This window comes from Ambystoma mexicanum, chromosome 10 (assembly GCF_040938575.1).
Source record: "Ambystoma mexicanum isolate Mex_15411 chromosome 10, UKY_AmexF1_1, whole genome shotgun sequence".
NCBI classification, from domain to species: domain Eukaryota; kingdom Metazoa; phylum Chordata; class Amphibia; order Caudata; family Ambystomatidae; genus Ambystoma; species Ambystoma mexicanum.
Genome location: NC_090932.1, coordinates 1,425,171,500 through 1,425,198,994, shown reverse-complemented (window position 1 = coordinate 1,425,198,994; position 27,495 = coordinate 1,425,171,500). Strand labels below are relative to the sequence as shown.

The 27,495-nt window shown below is 41.2% G+C and overlaps 1 protein-coding gene across 3 annotated transcripts in view; it reads left to right on the top strand.

The window, feature by feature from the left end:
- Positions 1-27,495, top strand: part of WSCD2 (WSC domain containing 2) — a 1,541,956-nt gene that overhangs the window by 1,405,125 nt on the left and 109,336 nt on the right. For all 3 annotated transcript variants that reach the window (XM_069619485.1, XM_069619486.1, XM_069619487.1), the window contains one exon: positions 604-804. In XM_069619485.1, the coding sequence (XP_069475586.1) occupies positions 604-804 (201 nt within the window). The remainder of the gene's footprint in view (positions 1-603; positions 805-27,495) is intronic.

The following is a 27,495-nucleotide window of genomic DNA, read 5'->3' as shown; positions in this document are numbered from 1 at the left end:
TCTATGCCACGCAGATCATTTTCATTGATCATTTTCAGCTTTCATGCACACATGAAAATCAGGATAAGTCCATGAAAAGAGTTTTAGGTGTCAATTCTGACCTCTGCTGTGGACAACCTCTGATCACTGCTGAATCACTACGTGCCTTTGTTGAAGGGCCCAGAACCCTAGGTGTAACGCATGTTTCTGTGACCTTCTACAGATGCATGCAGTGATTCCCTATCCATCTCTCCCATTGCAAAGACAGATCAGAGTGCAGCGAAGGAGCTTGACCAACTTGTCGCAGAGCCAATGGCTCTCGCTGTTGTTCTTTCTGACATGGTGGAAGCAGACACATAGCCATGTGACTAAAGAAAGGGATCCTCAATTGATATGCCTTTATTTTATGGCGCTTTTTTAAACTTTCAAAATAAAGGTAATTTGACCAATCGAAAAACAATCATTCTCTTGATGCAGTAAATATTGTTGACTTTGTATCCGTGATATCTAACGGGAACTCCAATTGGTCACTTTAACAAATGTTCAAAGAGGGGTAATAAAAAAATGCAATTGGTGTTTCCTAAAATGTCTTCATTGGCGCATTGTATTGTTTTCACTCGTCAGGTTTTAAGGGAGAACGAGACCACTGGAGAAGCGGAAGGACGATTTGCATTAAAACTCACGAGAGTGGGAAGAAAGAAATCGAGGCCTTTGACTCGGCTGTGTTGCTCGTTCGGAATCCGTACAAGGCGCTGATGGCCGAGTTCAACAGGAAGTATGGAGGGCACATCGGGTTTGCATCCCAAGCTCACTGGAAAGGGAAAGGTACTGTGAAGACCTGTTCTTTTCACGTTCTAGTTGAGCAAGCAAGTTTATCAACCCAAAGACATCATCAAGCACTGTGCGCTATGTGGTTATCAGCTTGCCTGTGACTCTGGTATACATCGTAAGAGGTCCAGCTACATAGAATACCCAGTGAATCACTAAACTCTAGCAAGTGGCTATTGACATGTACTCTATGATGTGATGGATGATATAGATGCCATATTGGTAAGGTCGCTGCCATAGTATGAGGAGGTTCGTCAAAGGGAGCTTTGGTGCAAAAGTGAAGCATGCCATGTGACAGACTTTTTTCAGAAATGAAAAATGCTCTGAACACATTTACATATAGTGACTGGTACAATAAACTCCTTCTGATAGCACCTAAAAAAACTACAAAAATGTTAACTAGTAGAATTGGACATATTAGATTGGCTTTCACACGTTAATTAAGACCACTATTTTCTATGACAGAGGTTTTAAAGAATGAACAAATGTTAGGAAATTGTAATGAAAAGTGTAAATTGTTACTATATTAAGAAAGTGTACAATTTCAATTTATGTCTAGGAAGGGCTACATTTTGAAACCAATGAACGTGGACAACGTTGATTTTTGTCAGACCGAAGCGCATATTTTAGTTACTGGAATACACATTACATTTATAAATGGGAAGGCAAACCTGGTAGCGTTTTGTTTTTAAATTGTATTAGAAATGTGTGCCTTGTGTGGGGTGGAAGTATGGGATAATGTAAGGACACATTGTGTGATAGTTTGCACTAGTCAAGTCAGGGATTGGAGATTCTTTTTTTTCCAAGGACTTGTTTACAAGATTATTTTCTAGTAATTTTCCTCTCACAAGGAATTGTTTGGCTTGAACATTATTATATATGCTCAAACATATTTGACTGTATTTCAAATCTCCATTTTCTGTGGCCGTAGGTCCTGGGTCATAGGGTTTTTCTTCACATGCCAACTGCTCTTGTTTTGCACAAGCGAGATACCTCCATCCAAGATATTTGGAAATGAAAAGGCATTTTTTTTAACACTTCAAGTTCACATTTGTCATGGAATGAAACGCTAGTATTTCTAATGTATTTGTTCAATTGTAAAATTCAACCTACTTTTCCAGAATACTAAAAATAAAATAATTAATTGTACAGCAAATACCCCCACGGTTAGGAAGAAGCACAGTCTCTCTTTTAAGAGTTGTCACCCTGACCTCAAGTGTTTAGGTTGCAAGGCTGTCTAGGAGCAAAGACATTGGGCCTGATTTACCAAACTCTTTTTGTATGGGAGAGTCCCACTGAAATAATCTCTGCAAATCAGGCCTATTGCCTACAACAGCTGAGAATCAGCCCTATAGGGAAAATTGTTTTCAAGGAGTGAAATAGTGCTTAACACCCATTCATTTTAAAACCTGCAAAATAATTTATTTTAGGATTCTAAACAAAATGTAAGTGTTAGCCTTTTCTCCCCAAACTTGTTTTCTAATAATTAAGTAGTAGAACAAATGTTATGCTGGCCCATCATTTCTGCCCCCGTGAGGGGCATTGCCATTTATACAAGAGAAGAAGTGTCAGTTTGCTAATATATTTACAGCAAATCTTATGTTATATACAGTTATGCAAGCTATCCACACATTTACAATGTACATATTTTTCTCTTAAATTAATACAACAAACATTTCAATTATTGTGTTTATTACCAAACACAATACAAATATAAATAATAACATTTTGTATTCTCAAAGTGAGTTCATATCTACTAAGGGTGTTGCATATATTTTAGTTTTTCCCAGGATGTTGTTATTTTTCTAAAGAAAAATGGGAAAAAAACATGTTAACCTTAACTTCAAAAGTCAGCAAATTGTACATCCTTAATATACACAGAGGGTGTGACTGAGGGCAGGAACTTAACCCCACATTATGGCATCATAAGGGTTGGTGAGAAGTGGCACGAAGGAGTCAATGCACACACTTGCAGTAGATAGCAACAGTTGAAGTTGCTAAAACGGGCACTCAGTTTTAAAAGGAGTTTTTATATCATTGTTAGAATTAACTGTTGATGCAAAACATGGGGAAAAGTCTGTGAAACTGAGCTTTCAAACACCTTCCCTGCAGGAAATGAAACAATGGTTTTGTTTCCCAGAAGTACTAAATCTCGCTACTAAGCCTCTGGTAACCACTTTAAGATATCATGTTTACCTCCTCCACAAGCTTAGGACTGCAATGAATAAAACCTAAATACTGCTTGTGTATCTGCCATAACCACTACTAATCCGTAAATGCAAGCACTTTCAAAAGTTGACACTGCTTTGAAGTTTAAATTTGACAATTTGTTTTGCAACTTAATGGTTTCATAAATCACAAGATTGGGATTGCACGTGTGTTAGTAGAAGTGAAAGTATACAACAAGTGTGCCAACCAAGTGTGCCAACTGCATAGTCATCAGTTTCGGCCTCTGGGATTTGTCAAGTTTAGTGCATAGTAGACATCAAAAGCTGTAGAGAATGCATCCTTGTTAATTTCAAATGAAACAGCAGACTAGGAGGCGAAGGAAAAGTTAAAAGTCATCAATGATTTTATGCATTGACATTTTACAGTTTCCAAAGTTAATCAGGGGTTATATTGGTTGGTCATTCCAAGTTCGACATACAGTAAAAGGGGAAAAGGAAAAGAAATAAAAAGAGAAATAATGCAAGAAATTAGTAAATCATAAGTCACTGTTGAAAAAAGGTCAAAAGGTGTTAGCATAACACCCCCCAAATATAGATCTTAAGTAAGTTTTTGTGGTGGCTAGTCCTAATCGTCATTCATGGTTCCTACATTATGATCTGTGATACTGGGAAATATAAATATAAAGGTATCATAAAAACATAACTATATAAAAGTCAGTGCCATTTATAGAGTGCCACTAAAAATAATTAACCCAAAAGAACCAATATGTACCTCTAATATGATGTGCAGAAACAAATAATTCCACTTGTTCCTGTGTGCTCACAGTAAAATGATATATCTTTATTGTTTTGTGTATCCATGGACACATGGATCTATGTTATGATGTTCGAATCTTTGTGGTTAAAGTGATTGCAGTGATCCTGTCAGTTGACTGGTTGAGTTGGTGGTGCAGGGAACTGGGGGTCACTGACAGATCAAGAATAAAACAAGAAAACCACCTCCCTGGTTTCAAGCATACCTCATTTCACTGGCAACAATCTTCAATCTGCTTTATTATCTGTAGGTAAGCCCTTCAACGTTCACACCAGAAAAAAACACAACTCACTGATATTTTATCCTACAAAATAGGAGTGCACCAGCAAAGAGCTCTGCTGCTGCTGAACGTTCTGGCAGAATTTGCATGAGCAGCACATTAAGAAGGTAGATTGCATCATCAGTGACATCATCACATACAGTAGAAACCCATATGGCTGGTTAGTTGGTGAGACCCTATTCATAGGCTGCCTGCTCCTTAGTGGATACAAGGACATTGGTCTCATCCCGTTTTGTTCATCTTCTTCCACCTGGGCGATGCTGCATTCGTCATCGGTCATGAGGTGGCGGGTAATTGGCAAAAATGTACAAACTAAACAATACATCTCTATCCATGTAACAGTGCACCTAGTACTGGCAGACACAGGCCCAGGAGGAAAAGCTGATGTCACACTAACTCACAAACTTCCCCTATCCCAGACAGGCTGGACCCTCACCAAGGTCTTCCACCCTCATTCTGGGCTATAATTTCAGCCATCCCTGCACCTCGCAGCACAAATCACATGACCCAAAAGGGAATGCAAAAAACCCTGCTCTCTGATCTTTCTTGATCGATCGGGGGTCTAACAGGTTTATGGTCAGTGGTCTTGGGTTGGCTGGTACCCTGGAATTCAGGGGTCCTAAGGCTAGGACTTTTGAGTGCTATAAGTTTGAGTTGAGACTGGTGGGGGTAAGAGGCCTATGCCCTCCTTCTCGTGTGATTGTATTGCACTGAGTTGCACAGCCATCCTGCCGTGGACTTGCAGAACACATTCTTCCCAGAGCATGAAGGATGGCAACTTTGTAAGACAATGAAGGGTTTATGGAGCTCCGTGGCTCTGGCCTTTCTCATCAGTGACCGGGATACAACCTATTCCTTTCCGCATGTTCGCGGCATAGACCTATGATACTGGCTGCTGCACCACATTTAAGCCTTATGTTTCAATATGGTTTCCAAAATCTTAGATGGTGTTTGTTTGCGCATGTGAACTACATCTATGAAGCATGCAATACTGTGATCGTATTGGAAACTTTAAAGACCCCCCTAATCTCTTATATCTTGCAGTCTGTGCCTTATCCTAAACCACTTGGCGATGTGAGAAGATTGTCTCCCCTTCTCAACATTCCCCTTTCATTAATTCTACATCAACAAACTCCCCTCTTTATTTGTCCTCTGCCAGCATTCCTCCTCTAAACTCTCAGCCTCCAAATAAGCTGGTGATCCCTTCGTTGGAACCCATTCTCTACATATATGGTGCAGACTCTGGCCAGATTGGCATGCTCCTCAGGGGTACAAGTAATGTATATACATCCCCCATCACCTGCAAAATCAACCCAATGCTCTGTATTCTCGGGATCAAGTGGGGGTGTGGTGACAGTGCCAAGGGGTGCAAGCGCTGCTCTGTTGCAACCATGTGTGGCTTGTTTGGGTCATTTGTTTTGACAGCACTGTCTTTTATACTGCACGGTGCAAATGATACCACAATCAATACCATCATCATGGCACTGTTAGGTACTGCTTTGGCACAACATCGGAGTCTCAGTTGCACTCAAAAAGCACCAACACAAATACTATCACTGGTACCAGTAGTTTCATGATTGCCCCCACCCAGGATGGAGCAGAGGAAAAAACGTCATCAAACATGTCATACTGCTGTATGCCAGTTTCAGTTTGCATGTGCGATCTGAGAGTGTGCAGTGCTGCTGTTATTTGTATGAGCGAGCTATTCTCTGCATTGTTTGGGAGCTCAAATGTGCAGCAAGAATCACCAATTTTGTGGCAAACCCCTCCTTCCATCGCTGTGTGAGCAGGCCAAACACATATCGGTTCTGGAGAGTCATCGGTCTTATGGCACGTATCACGACCCTGATCTGATTGAGGCCTTGCTCTGTCTCATTTGCCAGCTGTATAACCTCCCAATGCACAATTTAGAGTCACTTGGCTTTTGTGTCTGTCTGAACCCCAGGCAGTAGGAGTGATGTGAAAAAGGTTTCTTCTTGGCTAAAAGTCTATATCCATTGGGTATTTCTTTGAGCAATTCAGATGAATCTTGAGACAGGCTATTCGATTTTCTTTTCCTGTGAAAATTCTTGTTATTTTGTTTTCAGGTAAAATGCGGAAAATGGGGGGCTTCAACAGGCTTCTGGTAGGCCCTCCTATTGTTGAGCTTTGGGTTGGTGTGAGCGAGTACTTCGATCCCACTGCTATGTGGTCTCCAGGGATCATGAGAAGCGCTGAGTGTAACGTGGCCAGTGAGCAGTTGCCCCTCCATGATGGTGGGAGGTGCAGAAAGGCCTGCTGTCCACACACCCAGTAGTAGTCCATTACTGCAGCCGTGCCTTTTCTAAGGTCTTTAATGAGCAAATATGTATTGCGTCATTGGGTGGCCCCTACAAAAACAGTTCCTTCACCATAAAAACATATTTCATAAGTCTCTTGCTGTTGCAATTTCAATGGCATTATCATTGCTTCAATCCATGTCAACTTTGCGATATGTTCATTCCAGAATGGCGCACATGCTCTATTCACTCGTGCCAACACTTCATCTCCGAACCCCAGTAGACCTCCTGCTACGCAACCCATTGATGTTTCTTGCCACATCCTTTACTTCTTGCAATTTCAGGTATGGCCTCCAACAAACACTGGATGCTTTTAGAATTTTGAGTGCATTGCAGCTGATCAGGGTCCATAACTTCTAGTCAAACACTTTGTGCCTGGCAGGTGCCTTGTAGCCTACACATTGCCAAAAGAACCAGTTATTGAGCCTCTAAAATTGGTATTTATTGTGATATTAATACCTTGGGGGCTTCCGACGCATGTGGTATCAATGAGCACACATAACAACTCCCATTCACCCATTCACCCTCCTTCTCCCCATCAAGCTCATGTCTGTGTACTAACTATTTTAGAGTTTTGGGTGGTTTACATCTTCTATTGTATCTAAATCCGGTCCACAGTATTCGTCACTCTTGGACTTTCTACCTTGCCTCTTTCTACCTGCTGGAACTTTGTTATATACATTATCAGAAGAGCTGCTGGAATCAGGATGTGTATTGATAAAAACATTATGTTCATTAGTACTATAAACAATGTTATTACTTTTGACCTGGTCAGGAATATGGGTGGCTGTTGCCACAGTGTTGTGTATTAAAGAAAATGGGGACATGTTTAGGTCTGTTCCCTTGGTGATATTTACATACTGCATAGAACCATTAATAGTGGCATTCGTATTTATACCCACCCTTGTATATGCCCTCCCAATATAAAAGTACATCCCATATAGATACGTAATCCAAACATTGCAAACAACCCCAAAATATAATGCATAGCACATAAATATGAAAAGGAGAACTTCAACATGGTACCCTACACGTAACTTTTCGTAATATAAAATGAATTATACGGACCAGTGGAATACATTGCAATACAACCTGAAAAGAAATGCATTTAGAGGAAAGAGAGAGAGAGCAAGAGAGAGAGAGAGAGAGAGAGAGAGAGAGAGAGAGAGAGAGAGAGAGAATAGAAATGAGTATGGGAGAGTGCAAGAGTACGCTCCCTGTGCAGATGTAAAGCATAATTGTTTTTTAAGGCTTGTTTGGGGATACTGTAGTATTTTTCTTCACTTATCTAAAAGGGGCACATGGGCAGGGGAGCCTCTGGGTACTATAATCCCCGTATGGAGTAGTTTGAGAGGGTCATGAATGAGATTGAAAATGCTCTATATGATTGGCAAAAAGGGGGGGGCATTCTTTGGGTTAGGATTTTAATTGCAAATTTACAGTGACAACTAGAGAGTTTGTAGAGCTGGAGGGGAGGGAGACATGTGGGGCAAGTACTGTGAATACGAGATGGACCAATATCGGGGGTGAATGGTCGCATTTCCTTTCGAGATGGGGCTTTAGTCAATCTAATCTGCTAGGGGATAGCTTTTTAAAAGATAGCCCTACTTAGGCAAATGCTATCACCTCTTCAACAAGGCCAACAACTGGACTCTTCTATAAGGCCAACTAATTTCCTTCCCACACTAAACCTCAAGTCAAAGATGTAGAACCTAGACCGCCAGAGGGGGTCAAACACTACCTTTTCCTTACCTAGCCATGGCCAGTCTGGGCCTTTAAGCCATCCCTGCCCAACAAAAGACAGAAATGTCAGACTTGGCGCAAGATTCCAATCTAAATGCCCGCTCTACACCCATCAGACAAATTCATCCTTAACCTCACCTAAGACCCATTCTGTACCTAGTACAACTTAAACTAAAGTCATGAGTAACAATACCAAGTTACCTAAACAGAACAAAGTAAGTGTCATGCCCGCTAAAGAACCTAGACAGGCTATTAAGGGCGCACTAATTAACGCAAGATCACTGATAGCCCATGCTACTGACATCACTGATCTAATCACAGTGGAAAATTCAGACTTCTTGGCGATAACGGAATTCTGGCTGCATGCTGCAGCAGGTCCCTCACTTCTACTTGCTGTACCTAACAAGTACACTATCTTAAGAGCTGACAGGGTAGACTGCAGAGGTGGCAGCATTGCCATCATAGCTAAATCAGACTTAGACATCAGAATTGTCACCACGCCAAAACTCCCATTCTGTGACCTACTCACAGTGAAAATTCCTATCGCAAACACCTGCACCATAACTGTCCACCTATTATACAGGCCAACTGGGCCCACTGGCTCATTTGAGAATGACTTGATGGTATTACTGTCGGATAATACTAAAACATGCTCACAAATACTAGTACTAGATGATTTCAATTTAGGATTTAAAGACCCTAACGATCACCAAGCTTTAGCAATTACCAATACCCTCACAGAACTAGGTTTTAACCAAAAAGTCACCCAACCAACCCATAACAAAGGAAGGACTCTTGATCGGGTAGCTGACCTTAACTGTAACTCCAATATCACAAGTATCACTCCTCAATCCTAGACAGACCATCACCTAGTGTCATTCACCCTTGAAGTGAATACACTAAAAACTGATTGCACTACCGTGCCCGACAAGGAACAAGGAACAAACAGAACATCACAGTGGATGCTATCCTGCCACATGTGCTCCCTAATCTGAAATCCCTACCTCCGACCCGCACACGATAGTAGAAATTTACAATGCCACCATTACCAAGGCATTGGACACCATTGCCCCACTTAAAATGCGTAAAGGGAAACCTAGAGCTCATCTGAACTCCTGGTTCACTCCGTAACTAGAAGCTTTACGGGCTGAAAAAAGAAAATTGGAAACATACCCCATCTTCAGAAAATAAAACCAACCTGTAAATATAGCTGCTAAATAAAAGGAAGAAATTCTCAGTACCAAACGTGAGTCTTACAACAACAGAATTAACCAAGCTAGCTCTAGTACTAAAGAGCTCTTTGTGATCCTTACAGAGATGGAGACGCCCATTACCCCGTAGATCCCTGTGTAAAGGACAAACTCTGGTTTACAAACATTCAGAATTCTCTTGCCAATAAAATAGCCTTACTGCAAACAAAAAGTGCTGAAAAACCACAATTCAGACACCCCTCACCCTAATAGAAACCTGTCCACTAAATCACCTGAAGCCTTTCAATTCTCTAAGGTCTCTATCTAAGAAGTTCAAGGAATTATTGCCTCCCTTAAACCATCAAGGTGTCAAGGTGACAGCTGCCCACCACAAATTATCAAAGCTGCTGCAAGAGACCTGGCGCCATTCATATCCAAATTAATAAATGCTTCTTTTTCCTCAGGAACTGTACCTAATAACTTAAAGGGTTTGTGGGTACTACCCCTACTCAAAAAACAAACTTTTGACCACACCATTCCCACCAACGACAGGCCAATCACAACGGTCCCTTTCTTACTGAAAATACTGGACAGGGTAGCATACCTGCAAATCCAGGAATATTCAGAGACTAACCACCTCCTAGGGACCCGTCAATCTGGATTTAGACCTCAACATGGGACTGAAATGGCACTGATTGACTCTAAAGCCCAGATAGACGAACTTAAAGATAATGGTAAGATCGCACTGCTACAACTATTGGACCTATCAGCAACGTTCAATCTGTTTGACCATAAAGTACTAGGTAATCACCTTTCCTAAGCAGCCCACTTTTCCCAAAATGCCATCACATGGATACAATCACTTCTAAATGACAGGACAATGAGAGTCTTCTTGCTATTATTAGCAACTGACCCTAGTCCCATTACTTGTGGAGTCCTCCAAGGGCCTGTGTATCGCCGACTATGTACATCATCTTCACGAAGCCCCTATTAGATGATCTGGACCATATGGGTGTCGCCTTGACTAACTATGCAGATGACACCCAGATACTCCTACCATTAAAGGGTATTTATGACACTGATGTACTACTAGTCAACAAAATCTACTTAATCATTCAGGCATTGATGGCCACGCATGACCTCTGCCTGAATGATGACAAAACAGAGCTTTTGATTTTAGGATCACCAGACAATCTGAACAAACTCAACACAGATTATCCATCCTTCAATATAGATGGGAACAATATCCCAGTTACCAAAGAAGTAAAGACATTAGGTTTTTACCTAGATTCCACTCTGAATTTACATAAACATCTTCACACTACAGCATAGGCTACAGCCTATACCGGGAAACTGATCAGGGTGTGCAAACCTCTGCACTCCAAGGAGAGTTGTCTCACCCTCGCCAAAGCCCTAATTCTGTCTAAATTGTATTACTGCAATGGACTTTACTTAGGTGCAAGTAAATATGTCATCAACAAATTACAAATCTCGCAAAATAATGCTCTTAGAACTGCTCTGAGCATCTCAAGGAGAGAACAAATCTCAGAAACAAGAAGACAGCAGAAATGGCTTTCGATCAAGCACAAGATCCAACTCAACACATAAACTCTTGAACTGTGCCGCACCACTCTACCTGACGGAAGAAATTAACATCAGATCTTCAGTAAGGGTCACAAGGTCCTCAAATACCCCAGGACTGATAGTTCTTAGGTACAAACTAAAAAAATTGTGAGGGATGAGCTTCCCAGTTATGGCAGCCCAATTATGGAGCTCACTTCCCCATCACTTGAAGATGACACAGTCATTCTCGAACTTCAGAAGAAAAGCCATCTTATGTCTTACTGAGAAGCACTAAGGTCTAGAATAGGACTCTGTTACCGCATAGGACTTGGCTAACACATAGGACTGACCACAATGTGACCTGTACTGCCAATTTGGATTTCATTACTGTATTCCCCATGTTACCAAATATATTATTCCCTGACTGTCTGATTGCTCTGTAATGCATGACCTGTTGCTATGTAACAATTTTAACTTGCTAATGCGCCCAGATACTTACGGGTTTGGTACGCTATAGAAATAAGTAAAAGAAACAATTGATTACATCTTCACCAGAAATATAGACCTGGCAATGGTGAGAGATCTAAAAATCCTGAAAACTTATCTGAGCAACCAGTCTCTCCTCCTATTGACCTTATCGGCCTCAGCCTCATTGGTTAAGACAGAGTCAATGAGACGAAGAAACCTGCTTATCACATGTGAAATGGGCAGATTGGGCCAGCTCAGTACGAATGTGGGGAACATAAACAGAGGCTGGCCATATGGTGGAATGTGTTAGGCTTAGAAGAAAGGAAGGGGGTGGCTTTGCCGTCAGTGTTCCCTAACCTCCTAAGTAAGTTAGCGAGTGGGGGGGAGGATGGAGCAAGGGAGGCCCTTTACAGCAAACCTGGATGTCAAACACCATACATTTGAACGGGAGGTTGACCTACCTAACTGAACGGTTTTCGTTGTCAGGGTGGTTGCCAAACCTAAGAATCAGCCCTCAGTCCAAAATCTATCCTTCTCTCACCGTAGCACTAATCCAACATATTCAGCAAACAGAAATGAAGCCAGGAGAATGATTCACTTCTCCTCGTCCAACTGGTTTAGCTTTATGGGCTGGTTTATAGCTACAGTTCTTATCAGTTCTTGTAATTGCCCCAAATGACTTCTTAGGACTTGCTGAAATGTCCAACCGTTTTTCTTTATCAGCGTTATATATATTCTTAGACTTTCCTTATCTTCCTCTTGGCTCTGTCAACAAGGGAAATTACGCTGGTAGTATCCTTGCCTCTTTCCAAAAGCTCTCTGATGTGGGAGATTGCTCCCATAGTAGTCTTTATCCTGGGTAACTCTTTCGTAGCTCATGTGATGATGGAGATTACTCTAAAAACACTATTCAGCCTTGGTATCATTTCTACAGTTACTGGGGTGAGGGAGATTATTCCCGAGGCACTCTTCCCTCTTAGTATCTTTTCGGTTATCACTGTGACGAGGGAGATTACTTCCGAGGCACTCTTCACACTTGGTATCTTTTTTTGGTTATGACTGTATAGCCATATGCCCTTTTAAGCGTTGGGTGGTTTTTGAAATGAGAAGAATTGCCTCTTCTCTTTCCTCCAAGGTCTCACAAAGCATGTCTAGTATATCCCTCAGCTCCCGTCCATAGAGAAGCTCAAAGGGAGAAAAACCTAAGGAGGCCTGATGGGATTTTAGGTTTGCAAACAGCACCCAGTGGATCACGGTGTCCCAATTGCATTCACCAGTTTCAACCAGTTTCTTACGGATGTTCTTTAATGTCTGGTTGAAACGCTCTAAAAGTCAATCCATTGAAGGATGGTAAACAGAGGTACCTAAAGTCTTTATTTGTAGTATTTCCTTCACTTCGGCCATTAATTTGGACATGAATGTTCCGGGGAAACCCACCCATAGACAAAAAGGGGATCATGTAACAGTTTATTGGATGGTCACTCTCGACCCAGGGAGTCCCCCACAAGCCAGGTGACAAACAACAAAATATTTTACAGTTGCTACTTTCGTGAGGCCCCCATCCCCTGGATGATGGAGGAGAAAGATTCATCATCCCAAAATGACAGGTGGGTTTACCTTTTCAGTGTTCTTAAAATCTCACAACATGGCAGCTACCTTAATTTTTCAGATAACTGCAGGCACAAATATATGTTAAGTTTTATATTTTATGGTGTGTCGGAAAATACTAATCTTATTTTGGCACAACCTTCCTGGGAGGAGCTACCATTTTTTGTGATTTGCTGTTGTGCTGCACTAGTGAAAATGTTGACACTCCACAATCCACATCTTCATTTCACTAACACTCTACCAATTTTCCGGTTCTACTGTACTATGAGAATGCCAGAATCATAGTATGGTCCATATCTCACATTGTATAAATCACAAAGAATTCATATTTACATAGTACAGACTGACTCCTCTTTAATATGAGTCTTGAATCAGCTCAGTGGAAAACACAATGCTCTTTTTATTAAGGTAAATGTATGCCAGTGTTAATCAGCCAATGCTTCACATGTGACCCTAAGTTTCACAATAGCCAGCACCGTTTCTTAAGTTGCATTTCTCCATTCTCACATGACCAGGACATCTGCCTGGCTCATGTTATTCTACCCTCCCCTCCTTGGCTTAGAAATACCATGTTCGAAGCTACTGGAGTGTTAATGGGGATGTTTGACCTCAAAGTCAATTCAGCTTGCCGTGTTATCTGTACAAACACAATTCTGATCTCACTCCCAACATTTCTTTGTGCCCCACCAAAGGTCTGTTGGTCTTAGTTTCTACTCAGACACAAAAACAAGTTGCAACCACAGTTCTTAAAGGCTTGCATTTTAAATTAACAAAATGTGTGTACATGTAACTTTCAGTACTGCACTTGGGCCTGTTGTTCACAATACAATCTTTCTTTACACACTGTTTAAACAGATATACGTTAACTTTTGCTAATATTCACACAGATAGGCCATAGTTACATGAGAAACCAGTGTTCACTTTTATACAAAACGAAATAGGCATTTCCCTTTAAAGGTTGTCATTTTACGTGATGAAATTAAGTGTCTTTATTCCTGATAAATGCAATAGGTCACTCGACTTTATTTCTTAAATGTAAGGCACTATTCCTCCTTTTTATCTTCCAAATGCGCAGTATTTCAATGTATCTTGTCTTTCCACATGCATTGCTGCAGTTTTAAATCTGTCAAAGGTGCCTTTTCCCAGTTTACACAAAGTCAACATCTGCAGTATCACATGTTTTTCTTTTACTCCATTGGGCACAGTTAACAATATTACAGTTCTTAATCCTGGATGTCTTTTCGTGGACGCCACGGGTACTGTTATAGTTGGAGATTCCTTGATACCCCAGAACCTGACCCCCAGAACTGTGCATTGGTCTTAAACTTACAAACGTAAATGTATGTACACAGATATTCTCCCAAGGGAAAGTATGTGCTGCCGGCTGATAGTGATTCGATCCCTTCATCCAGGGGGAGTTTTTCACTGTATTGTACTATCACAGTTGGATAGCATGAATGGCAATATCATAAACAGATGCCGGAGAGCTTCCCTCCAAGAATTATTTAATTAGGCAATGTAACCGAGGAAGGGGACATTACCAGTAGTACCAATATCAAAGTGCCTGGCTTGCCCACAAAAAGGTAGCGTATTGTGGCTGCACCAGAGAAATCCAGATCATGGCCTGTAGGGTGTCAGAAAAGCTGAAGAAGGGCAAGCTAAGCAGAGGGTAAAACGTGTGAAGAATGACAAAACACAGGATAGGGACGAATGCCACGACAGAGCAAGATGATTGTACTAGAGAGGGTGCATGTGGATCCTTGTTGTGGACAGTATGTTCTTAATGGGGGCGGTATAGTCGTATACTATGATTTGGTTTCGGAGCAACATATCTATGTAGAGCAGATCCAACGATAATTGATATATGATGTTGTTATGGTGTTTAGATGCTTGATGGGATCAAGAAGTGCTTGCGCCACATATTATAAATTGGTAGAACCCTATTGACCCAATTTGTTGTTAATGGCATGCAGTCTGTGAACATATGGATAGGAGAGGTTGTGCTGCTCTGACGATAATTCCCTACGAAAGGCTGTGGATCAGGTGCTGGCAAGAAGGCTCTTTGACAGATTAAGAGAACATTTACATTTGGAACCTTTTAAATAGATTAAGTTGTTAGGTTTTGAAGTTAAGGAAAGAAACCAAAAGGGAATTAATGGTATAGTGCAGTTCATCTAGCATTGCAATTGGTGAAGGCTTTGAGTTCTATATAAAGTTTAGGTTATGGCTAGACATTAAAGAAGATGCTTAATAGTTTGTAAAACACACAAAGCAGCCGATTCATTCTCCTACTACTGGAACACAATTTGGGACACAAATCTCCCTTTAGACACAGCTATGTCACGAGATTTGGACACAATCCACCTAGAAACAGCCAACACAAGGGGCCTCATTACGAGTTCGAACGGTAGCCGTGCCTGCATTACAGGCACGACTACCGCCAAACTCGCATCCGTCACCGTCACCCGCGAATGGCCCATTCGCGGCTGGCGGTATTGCCATGCTCCTCATCCCCATTCTGCCCCAAAGGGCAGAATGGGGATGCGAGAGGGAGCAAACAACGGGCCATTACGAGATGGCCCGTTGTTTGCACCCTCTTACCCTCGCGGGACCCGGTAAGCACGCCTGGTTTTCCCAGGCGTGCTTTCCGTGTCCCGCGAGGGGACCTCGTAATGTGGCGGAATGGGTTGAACGGCGCCGTCACCTATTACGGCGCCGTTTAACCCGTTCCGCCAGGGTCGTAATGAGGCCCAATGTATCTAGGTACTAGTGAACTGTACACATTGAAAATGATCGAAAAGGGAATGTAGGTTCCTTAGACATGTCTTGGCAACAACGCCCTATTGAAGCTGCTTAAGAAGGAGAAGAAAATCACGCACTTTAGTCACATGACTGGCCCTGCATGGAAGGAATGGGTGGGAGCGATGTCAAGGCCCGTCCTGCAGCAGTGATGCATTCGGATTGCCGTGCCCTCTTCATCTCTTGAGGCAGAGCCGCAGTCCTGGTGGAAAGGACAGCGTCCGGGGACCAGGAGGTGGAGTCCAGCAGACCTGCCATCAGTGGAATGGCATCAGTCCACCACCTTGGGAAATATCACATTATCTAGCCACGTAACTGGCCCTGCCTGGCACAGGTGGGCGATGCGATGTCAGGTCCCTTTCCTCTCTTTCAAATCTGCCCGAGTGCACTGAGACGAAGGAAATGGTAGCGTGGCACCGCACACTGCAAAATGATAGGATATGATATGATAGGTTATTTATAACGCGCTTAATACCCAGAGGTGTCTAAGTGCAGACCCGGGATCGAACCTGTGTTGTGCAGGCGAGCATGTTGCCCCTGAGCTATCCCCCCGAGACAAACCCACTAACATCACAAACAAGTCTGTGGTCATTGATTTAAATCCGTGGACGTGGTAACTCTCCTTTCCACCTATGTAAAATAGTCTGATGGAATTAAGTTTTGTTACATGGATCTATTTGTTTGTTTGCTTTCAAATGCATGTATACCTAACATTTTAAACTGAAGTAGCGTTTCTATTTTCTTTGTACGTTTCTTTTTAATGTGCCCTTTCCATTTGGTTTTATGGGGAGATGGCCCTCCCCAACTACCACCACTTGGTCCCCCACCACCTCTGTATCTCACTCTGCTTCCCCTTTATTTTTTTCAAAACACCTTTTTGAAACTGTAATGCCTTTTTTTTGTTTTAAGGGCGTTGTCTCCCCGTTGATTAGTTAGTTTTCTTGATGTAACGTTTTTGAATGCCTTGTAGTACATGTTTGTGTTTTACTCCCCAACGAAATGTGTCCGAACTTTTCCATCTGACAAAGCCTGAAATGGGGTATTACTAAATAATGTGCATTAGACTTTCTGTTTCCTACTTAAAATGAGCTCCTAAAGCAACACTTTCTTGTAACAGTACATCAAGCATGCGCAACCTAGGATTCATATTACATTTTCCTGTAGAAAACAGTCCAAAATGCACTATTTATTCCTTCCTCACGGTTATAGAGAGCACTGTGCAATGATCCTAGGGAGAGCCTGGGGACAAACCAACATTAATAACGAAATGGAAGTAAACAGCTGCCTATGGGATAGCGTCACTTGTGTACATAGAACTGATCGCCACATCACGCGAGGGACGCAAGCCTGCAATGCTCTCTTCGAGGGTGACATTGTCCCAAGCAAGAGCCATTCAGCTAACTTCATGACCTTCCCTTTCACAAAAGGACACCCTTGTTTTGATTTGCAGGGCAGCAAAAGTGCTGTGACCAGAACTTCGCTTTCGGTGGTGTCATAAAGCATACAGGCGTTGCATTCTTCTAGCAATCCTCGGGTATCGCAGTCATATTATCGAAAAGAGAACAACACCTAGATTTTTGAACGAACCCAAAACATCTATAAAAAGCATAAGAAATGTTTTAAAAATATACATATGTGGTTGGGAATGGTAATAGTAGTGTTTGGGGTGAGAATAGTATGAAAAAAAAGTGGGGCTTGAGGCGGGAAGCCCAAAAACAACAGGAAAAAAACGTAATTATTTTAGATGTTTTTTTTCGTTCAAAATTCATTCTTTGTTTTCTCATTCGATACAATCACATGTAACCCAATCCTCGTCATACAACATTGCATTTCATTTCAGTAGATGTCATGTCCACTCTGCTCCGTTTGAGCGAAGAATGTTTTAAGATAGCCAGCTTTTGTTCTTGTGTCCATTCAATCGACCGCACCTCAGGCGTCCAGCAACTCTTCTTAGTGAACTCTAGCAGGCATTAGCTGGGTGCTGTAAACACCTGTCCTTAAAACTAGAAATTATCTAAAATGGTGACGTTTATTGGCCACGTGCTTCTCCAATTTAATATTTTCTAAAGTTACCTCCATTTTTATTTCAATTGTAATTTGTTATGCTGTTTATTTCAACTTCATTTGACAATAATTTCTTGTAATTGTATTGTTTAAAGCACGGACCAAGCTCGAGAGCAGTGCGGCACTGTACAGAGTGTGGGTAGCCACAGTTTGTATATTTAATGCATTGTGTTAATATTGTTAATATTAATAGTGTTAATATTGTTATTTCCCTATTTGTTTGCTACATTTTTGAAAAACCAAATGCAAATATCCTCCATTTGAAAATTTGCGCGTATTTGGTGAAGTGCCTTTGGGAGTGCTGTCGGCTGACAAACGTTCTGGAAGCGTGTGTTGGAAAAGCTAAGCCACGCCCCCTATCCCAGAATCCCTCATAAGGCACTGGCATTTGGCGCACACGCATTTGGAGAAGTGCCTTTGGAAGTGCTGTCGGCTGAGGATGCCCTAAACTGCTGCTTGACAGCGAAATTTTACTTTTTCCTTCAACGTTCTGGAAGCGGTACGGAGTGAACTTAAATGAACATAGTTCAAAGACTTTATACAAGCTCTGTGTTTAGCGCTTAAGAAATATAACATATATCACTGTATTTCACTTTTAGTGTGTTGGAAAAGCTAAGCCATGCCCACTATCCCAGAATCCCTCATAAAGCACTGGCCGCGCGCATTTGGCGCACACACATTTGGAGAAGTGCCTTTGGAAGTGCTGTCAGCTCTCAGCTGGATGCGGGTCTGTGGGCGGTGGGTTAAAATATTTTCACTTTACCATATTTGCAGCTCAATTTGTTTATTTGCATGTGGTCGCTTATACCTTGTGAGTAACTGCTGTATATGCTGGAGTTTTATGCTCATTGTTTGATCGATTGCTGTGCACTAAAGGAAAGAGCAACGGGTGAAACAACGTGTACTTTCGTTTTTTTTTTGTTGAACTCTGCCGAGACACAATCTAGCAAAGTCAGCCTCTCATAAGCCGCGGTTTTCAAGCGGTTTGCTCATTTTTAGAATTGTGTAAACTACGGCCTTTAGTAAAGCCTAAGAAATGGTAATGACATTAAGAACAGGCATGCCGGCCCAGGAAGCAATCAATGTCTGCTCCCGTGGGGCTATTTGAACGATAAATCTAGCGCGAGTCAGCAAATCGGCCTCAAATATACAAGCCAGCACAGTCATGGCGGAGATAAGAAAATATTGTGCGCCGGGGGGGAAAATTGGGAGAGGGTGTTAAAGAAATACTGCCAAGTGGGCCTAGTGCAGATTCAACCAAGCAGGGTCCTCCATGTTTTGATATAGAAGATGTGGATGCCCCCTTGGTTGCTTCTCTACCTGACTCACTCGTTGCAGCAGGAGCTCTCACGTTAGTAGAGCAACAACGAGATATCATGGGGGAAGGCCAAGTCCCTAACAATGTGGTAATAAACCAACTGGCTCCCAAAAATATTAACGATGTAATTAAAAAAGTGAATGTCATGACACCGCCTGCCATTATTGTTGGAAGTCGAGATATGGACGATGTGGAAAATGTCCATGATAACACCCTGGCTAGCTTGCCAAAAAATAAATCCAGCACAAATAGTAGTCATTTGAATGAAAGTCTAAACAAGCAAGAGCTATACCAATCACCTGTGATGTTCTCTCCAACTGCAAATGTGTCCTCAGTAATATCCTGCTCCTTTACTAATCCGACCCCTCGTCGAAACTACTCTGCCCCCTCAGAAAAATACAACCAATACCAGGAAATTTTGTAATAGGTCTGGAAACATCCTTACAGATGATGAATGCTGCTTTATTTTCACTCACTCGCTTATATGACACTCTAGACACAAAAATGAATGATCAACACATGCTACTACTCCAATTATTACAGGGGAACAAATCTAGCTTAACTCATTGTGCATGTTCTGAAAAACACAATAAGTCAGTGAACATTTCCATAGTGGAAATTAATATGAGAATGCAGGATTCAAAAATAGATCAAGATGAGGTGCTGCTAATTGATTGCATGCAAGATCAACAGGTGTTACTACAACTAGACGCAAAAAATAAAAAAATCGGAAAACCTGACTGATCTTGTAAATAAACCGTCCTCCACGGAATCACTCAAAGAAAAATGTGTGACAGATACTGCCCATGACAAAAATGATGAATGTAAGGTAGGCCAGACATGTACCAAAAGAAAAACCGTAAAGCTAAGAACTTGGAAACTTTGAACCCACACTATCAGAGTAACATACAAATGACCAAGGAGATTAAATATGCACCAGAGGTACCTGAGAGCAGTAATGCACCTACTTATAACATTTTTGATGTGAAAAAGAAAAAAAAATGATCCCAAATCCGAATCTAGCAATAAAGAAGTCAAAAAATGTTCTGACTGAACCAAATTCTAAGATCACAGGTACTCGATAATTCATTTGTTCGTTAACAATGCCAAAATCTGCCACAGCCCTTGCTCGCACGGCAATTGCCAATACATATCGCAATGAGCTATTTGAAAAAATGGGGCAACGTCGGCAGAAACAAGCAATGCCAATGGCGTAGGAACCATTGGACAATCTAGTCCTGTTAGCAAAGCAACAAAAGCAAGGGATACTAGACATTACACAAAATGACGAAATTAAATCGAATACCAACTAAAAATCGAATAACATTGCTGAAACGCTTCCAAGTCAAACATCTAGTGATTTAAAGTTGTCTGTTAAAATGACATTGGGTGTGCAATCAGGACAGATCTGCGAGGGAGGGGTGCAGTGCGATATAGCAGAGTTGATGCAGGAGAAAATAATCTCAATGGGTGAATGGAAAACAGAAATGGAGCAATCATTAAAAAGAATTATTGCACAAGCGAATAAACAAGAGATTCAAACATCAAATGTTGGATGTAGCTCCATTCAAACTCCTATCATAAACAATCATGTTAGCCAATCTAAATTCCAATCTCAATCCAAAGCAAATTATGTGACTAAAGCTGGTTATCGCACCCCTCAGAGAGATATGATCTCAAACTTCTTAACGATGCAGTGTCGCCCCCACACTTATCGCAGTTTTGACCTGAACCGTCAATCGGTGATGACCATATTTGCTGATGTTCCAACTCTTGAGGGAATATGTTCGGGGGACATAGATCAGAAGTGATCTTTCTGTAGTAAAACTCTGGATGAAATCAGGTTTTGTTAAAAATGCGGTCTGGCATGCACGGGAATGAATTATATGAACTAGGCTTTCTGTTGTTGAATCCATCATCTCCTGATCAACATCAGCTTCCAAGTTTGTGAAACCAATAATCTCTAGAGCTAATACATACACCAGAAACCCGAGCACAAATGTACAAGCTGTAATAGCAAGAGAGGATGGACCAATGAGGGATGTTGGATACATGAGAATCAATAAAAACTAACTAGATCACCACGTAAGAACAATGCCGTTAGCCTCTTGGAATACACAAGGCTTTAAGCACCTTACTAAGTCTAAATATAGTCTGTTAAGGGGGTATGGCATATTAGCATTTCAGGAAATATGGCTCCTACAGTACCTATTTGGGATAAACACACAGTATTACTGTTTCTGTCCATTGTGCCAGTCAGGGGTAGACCCATGGCTGGTCTTATGGTAGCGATAAAATCATCATCATTCATGCAGATAGAGCCATAGTTCTCCCCTAACAGCTTTCTTCAGATGGTGAAAATAAAGTACCAATTCTCAAACATAGCTCTAATAAATGTTTACTGCAACCATGCTGCAATAAAGGATAACAATCTCTTTGATGCTATGGATAACCTGCTGCAATTAACAATATTGGACTCGAGCTGTGAGAATGTAATAATCACAGGTGATCTAAATCTAACCTGTATAGCTCAACATGGGAAACCTTTAACCCAGGCAGCTGCTAGATGGATCTCCTTTATGGAGGAACGTCAGTTCTTGAGATTAAATGGAGCCAAAAAGGGAGACATCCCTCCCAAAACCACATGGCATAGAAATACCCAAGCTGCTCTGATCGACTATACCTTTGTTGACAGAGATTTGTTTACTTACATAACTGAGTTCCAAATAATATTGCAGAACAAAAGTGATCATGACATTCAATCCATTCAATGGTCTTGGTGTGTCAAAACTAAAAACCAAGAACTATCTTTAGCATGTAATATGAATTTGAATTCTGCTCAAAATAGATTTCATTGGACTCCTCTTTCCTTGGAGACCCTAAATAAAAATCTACAGTGGTCATCAAATCAGAATTCTCTCCTTGGCTTTGAGATGTTGACTTCTTATTTCGATGAAATGCAAATGTTTATCGTAAAAAAAACAAAAAAAGATCAATCCAGTCGGCTTATACTCTTTGCATACATACGACCACGAGGTTGCTCTCCATAAAACTCAATTTAGAGCTTGCAAAAGGAAGCTCCTCAAAGTAAGTCTGCCAGAGCGATTGACGAAATTAAAGATTTTGAAGTCTAAATATAAAAATTGGTTGAAAACAAGACAAGCTCATATGTACCATGGGGATACAGAATCCATGCTAGAGAGTCCGCAATCAAAGAGTTCGGCCAGAATCTGGTCGCACTTAAAATATACGCAATGTAAAATACAGATGATGAGCCAAATAAATCTGATTCCCTAGGAAGTCTGGCCATCCTTCTACAAATCTCTATATGCTGACACAAAGAGCAGTATATTTGAGAATGTTTTGGAGGAGAGACAGAAAGAAGATCTAGCCTTTGATGTTGATGACATACTAATACTATTATTTATATCCAAGTTATCAACTCTCGTGCGCCGGGACATGATGGATTATCGAATTTCACGATAAAAAGAAATCCAACTGCATGGGCCCAAATTCTTGTGACCATATTCAATCAAATCTTAATAACTCAGCGTATTCCTGACTCTTGGAGGAAATCTATCAATATCCCCATTTATAAAAAGGGGGATAGTGCTGATCGAACAAATTATAGACCCAAATCCCTTTTGGATATACTGAGTAAAATATTTGCACCACTCATATTAAGGGACCTTAACAAGCGGTTAGATGCAGCTGGAATGAGAGATCCAAATCAAACTGGTTTCATGCCGGGCATGGGGACAGCAACTAATCTTCATATCCTGGAAGTCATAAAGGAACAAGAACAGGAAAAGGGCCAGTTGGTTTATATGGCCTTTATTGACTTCCAGGCTGCCTTTGACTCAGTCTGTAGGAAACTCTTACTAAACAAACTGAGAGAGGCAAATTGCCCGAACTACTTGATGTTCTGGATAAATGAATTACATTCCAAAACAACGGTTCAAATTAGATTAGCCTTAGACGGCATGTTATAAGATCGAATTGAGACCTATCAGGGTCTAAAGCAGGGGTGTATCTGGCTAGTACACTATTCAATTTTTTCATGTCGGATGTGCGACATGATTTCTTGAATACTAGATCTGATGTGCCCCGTATCGGCAGTCATGCGGTCCCCCGGTTGTTCTACGCTGACAACCTTGTGTTACTAGCTAAGACACCAGGGGGCTTGCAAGCTCTACTGTCATGCTTGAGCAAGTATACCGAGGCAGACTTACTGAAAATCAATCAAGCAAAGTGCAAAATGATGATTCTTGGCCGTAAAAATCGAGGGATACATAATTTAAAACAGTGCTATATACAGAATGACAATATCGAAATTGTATCTGAATATAAGTATCTGGGTTTAATCATTAGTAATGATCTTTATGAGAACTGGGAAAAAATGAGTACGGGCATAGCGCAGACAAAAATCATACAGGCGAAATTTGGAAAATTCTCGTTACTACCAGCTATAACCTTCTTTAAACATAAAGTTATCCTTATAGTAATCATGGGGCCGAATTGAGAGGTATTATTTCTGAGAATGTATGGTTAAAATTGGAAGGCCAGTTTTGGAAGAAAATATGCTGTCTCCCGATGTCTGCATCAGTTTGTTTAATTAGACATGGAATGGGTCTAATATCCTTGAGTGCAATCTATTTATGGAAAACGGCTTTATATCGAAAATATCTGATGGTCATTAAACAAAATGGTATAATGTACAAAATGACAAACTATATGTTGGAGACAAGAAACCCCAAAATTGTGAGATGGCGAAACTGGTTAAAAGCGCTGATGGAGAGGGCAGGTATCGATAGAGATCTCCTCATTACAAATCCCGAAAGAACTAAAAAGAAATTGTGGCTGAGGGATTGGATTGAAACTAGAGATTTCATGTATGAAATTAAGAGCATTCAAACATCAAGCATTTGCAATTAAAGAACTGCATGTCACGGAAAAATACCTAGTTAAATTTCCTGATCCTAAGAACAGATGTGCATATATGAGAATAATATTGAACATTTGCCTTACGAAAGTTCGATTTAGGAGAAAAAGTACCACAAATTCCAGCTGTAGATTTTGCTTTATCACTTCACAAATAGAGACACTGAAACATTTGATTTCTGAATGCCTCGCACTAATTAACCAAAGATGCACATTGTTTAAACATATGTTTGAGCGTTTCCGTATGCTGGACGCGGAAGCCTTATGGAATATTCTGTACAACAGTCAATCTGTAAAGATGAATATTGCAATGATATTGTTTATTGAATCTCTAAGTTTGAAGAACCAGTCTGATATTGTCAACCATGAAATGCTACAAGGCATCAAATAATTATTGTAGAGACTGTTGGGTGTCCTGACCCACGTTTGAGCTATCATGTTGCAACATTTGGTCCTGTGGGCTTAGAAAATCCAAGATGACCAAAAAGCACACATGTGCGCCAGAATCCAGGAGAACCACGCAGTTTGTGCGCACACCAAAATGGTTACCTAACTTGCCACCCACCAGTGTAAAGAAAGATCTTTGTTAACAAAATCCACTGTGACGGATGTCAAAAAGTTGCTGAAATCGTGGCTCATCGGACCACTTTAAAGATTCAACCCTTTTGTGGGGTTCCACATAACCATTTTACTGTAAGGAGCCCCATCAAAACAATGTTAAGCAAGGATTTACTACCATGTAAGAACCATTCCTGTTTAGAATGCATTAATCCAAGAAAGATCCCAAAATTGCATGCAGTACCCGCTTTTGACTGAGGGCGGCGCTAGCGGTCTAAACTCTGACAGGGAAACTGCATGTCAGGAGTTGCAGGAGAGGCCTTTACATCAAAGGCTGGGAGTTAATTAAAATCTTAACCACATGCTGTTCCCAGAAGACAATCTGATTTAATTAACAGGCCAAAGGCCGGGAAACCTCTCACCTCCAGAGATTCACACCAGGAGTTAGAATCTCACATGACCTCTTGATTGATAGAAGGCAGACTGGCTGGGAGCCTCCTGGAGACCACACAATAGGCTCTTGCACTTGAATAGGATATGTTGATTTTGACTGTTTCCTGTCAAAAAAGGCCTGCCTGCCAGAAGACACACGTGATCACTGAGCCACCCAAGTCTTGGAGGCGGACTCCAACCCTCTGAGAACTGAATTGAAAGCAAAATATATATTTTACAGAAACACTGATAACTCTTTGTAATCAAATGACAGGAATGTATAACTTTGAGAGCCTTCATTTAAAAAATGTACCTTCGATTCAAGCCCAAACTCCAATTTGTGTGATGTTCTGGGGCAAAACCCTGCTATTTATGTATACTACAGACTCTGTGTTTAAGCTAGAGACATGGGAATTTACTGGAGTATGTATGGATAGGCCGTGTATATGTGTATAACTTTTAATGAAGAACCAAGGTTGCATAACCCACTAAAATCGAAAATAAGTTGCTATTTCTGAATGCAAGCCCCCAGGAAGAGCAGAGTTTGAACAGGGTATACCTCATGTGATATGTGATGGGTGCATGTAATTTCAAACCACTGTGTATCTATGAAATATGTCTTTAGGTCAAATATAGATTGTGTGTAATTTGACAGGGGAGTGTCCTTTCTGCAAGCCATTAAATGACATCGCTCTGACACTTGACTTCTTTTCCCCAATCAAGAGAGAAAGGAAAGCTTGACCAATGGGCAGTTGAGAGAGGGGCTGGATAGTGATGCTGCACACACACCCACTTTCAAAACACATAAAATGAGACTGCTGGGACAGGTAGAGACATTCAATTCCATTTGCTGCAACGCGCTCTGCCGGACCATACAACATCCCGAAGATACCAGATTCAACACTTAGACTTTAAAACTCCAAAGAACTTGATTCAGAACTCAAAGCAAGGGCCTAAACCCACAAACTGAGAACTCTTCTCAGTAGGCCTCAGCATCCAGCAAACCTAACAGCGGTGGCAGCATCCAGGAGCCATGCAGATCAGCGCTGGGTCCAGAGAAAGCTGTGCAGAAAGATCCAGAAGCAGTGCTGTAACCAGAGAAAGCAGAGCAGTATCCAGAACCAGAGGCCAGAGATCCAGAATGACCCAGACCGCTGTTAGCAGAACCAGAGAGCTGACCCAGATCACTGTGAAGTGCCGAGACCAGAACTGAGTCCAGTCCAAAACCTGACCAGATCCGTGGGGAGGCCTAATTCAAAAATATATTGTGAGTACCTAGCAGAACTGTGCAGAACCAATCTCTTAGTTAAAATAATCTAATCCAAACTATTTTAATCTAACCAGAACTGCCTCCTAACTGTCACCTGTCATTTGCAAGGCTGTCACCTGTCATTTTCTAGCTGCAAGCTGTAACCTGTCGCTTTGAACTTTTAAAATTTCAAATCCGAAAAACTACCTTTATTTAATCGTCCGTATCTCCCCCGCCCCGTTTGGGCTAGGAACTTGGTTTAACTTTCCTCTGAAAGCTTAGAATCTCAGCTTTTCAACAAGCCTAGAACCAACTTCCTACTCCTTATACTTTCTCCGTAATCACGATTCTCGCACCCACGAATTTTGCCGCAATTTGCGATTTGGCCCGATTTCTTTACTTGTAAAAAGATAGCTGTTTTTGCCTGAACTACTAAATTTCGTGTGCCTCTTAAGAACCATCCCTAGATCCTTGCTAAAGTGAGCCTGAACTCATCCCAGGTATATTTCACTCACCCTGACCCTCCTAAAGGGAATTAAAACCATTTCAGCATATTCCTCACTTCATTGCCAGCACATATCAAAGCACTTTTGCCTGTATTTCAAACTCATACCTTAGTCTAAGCTTGCTGGGGTGAACTGAATTACATTTGATTGCATTTCTGAGAACTGTGTGCTTTCCTTCCATTTCCTTGCATTGCATAAAGGGGGGGAGTGGATTGCCAGAGAAAAGTGATTGCATTGTGTTGTTGAAATCATATTGAGTATTTTCTGTATTGCATTTTCATTCCACATTGCATCCATTTGAAACCATAAAAGTATTGTTGCTATCGTATCCATCCTATAACCACTCATCATTGATTATAAAGAAGTGTGCTAGTGCCGGACTATCCGTTATTGATTACTGCTCAGATTAAGTGTGATATTCAATTATTAATTTATTATAAAGTGTGATATATATATATATATATATATATATATATATAGTTTAAATTATCAAATAAACCTTTAAACTTGCAAAACAGAACTACTTCTTGGCTCAGCGGGGTCAGGGGGATTCCAAGAGAGGGGTATTATATAGGGGTAGTCATCCAGAACTCATGAACTGGACGTAAAGATATATCAATAAGGGTTTCCATTCAGTATCCCAGACTAGGCATTGACTTAGCTGTAGTG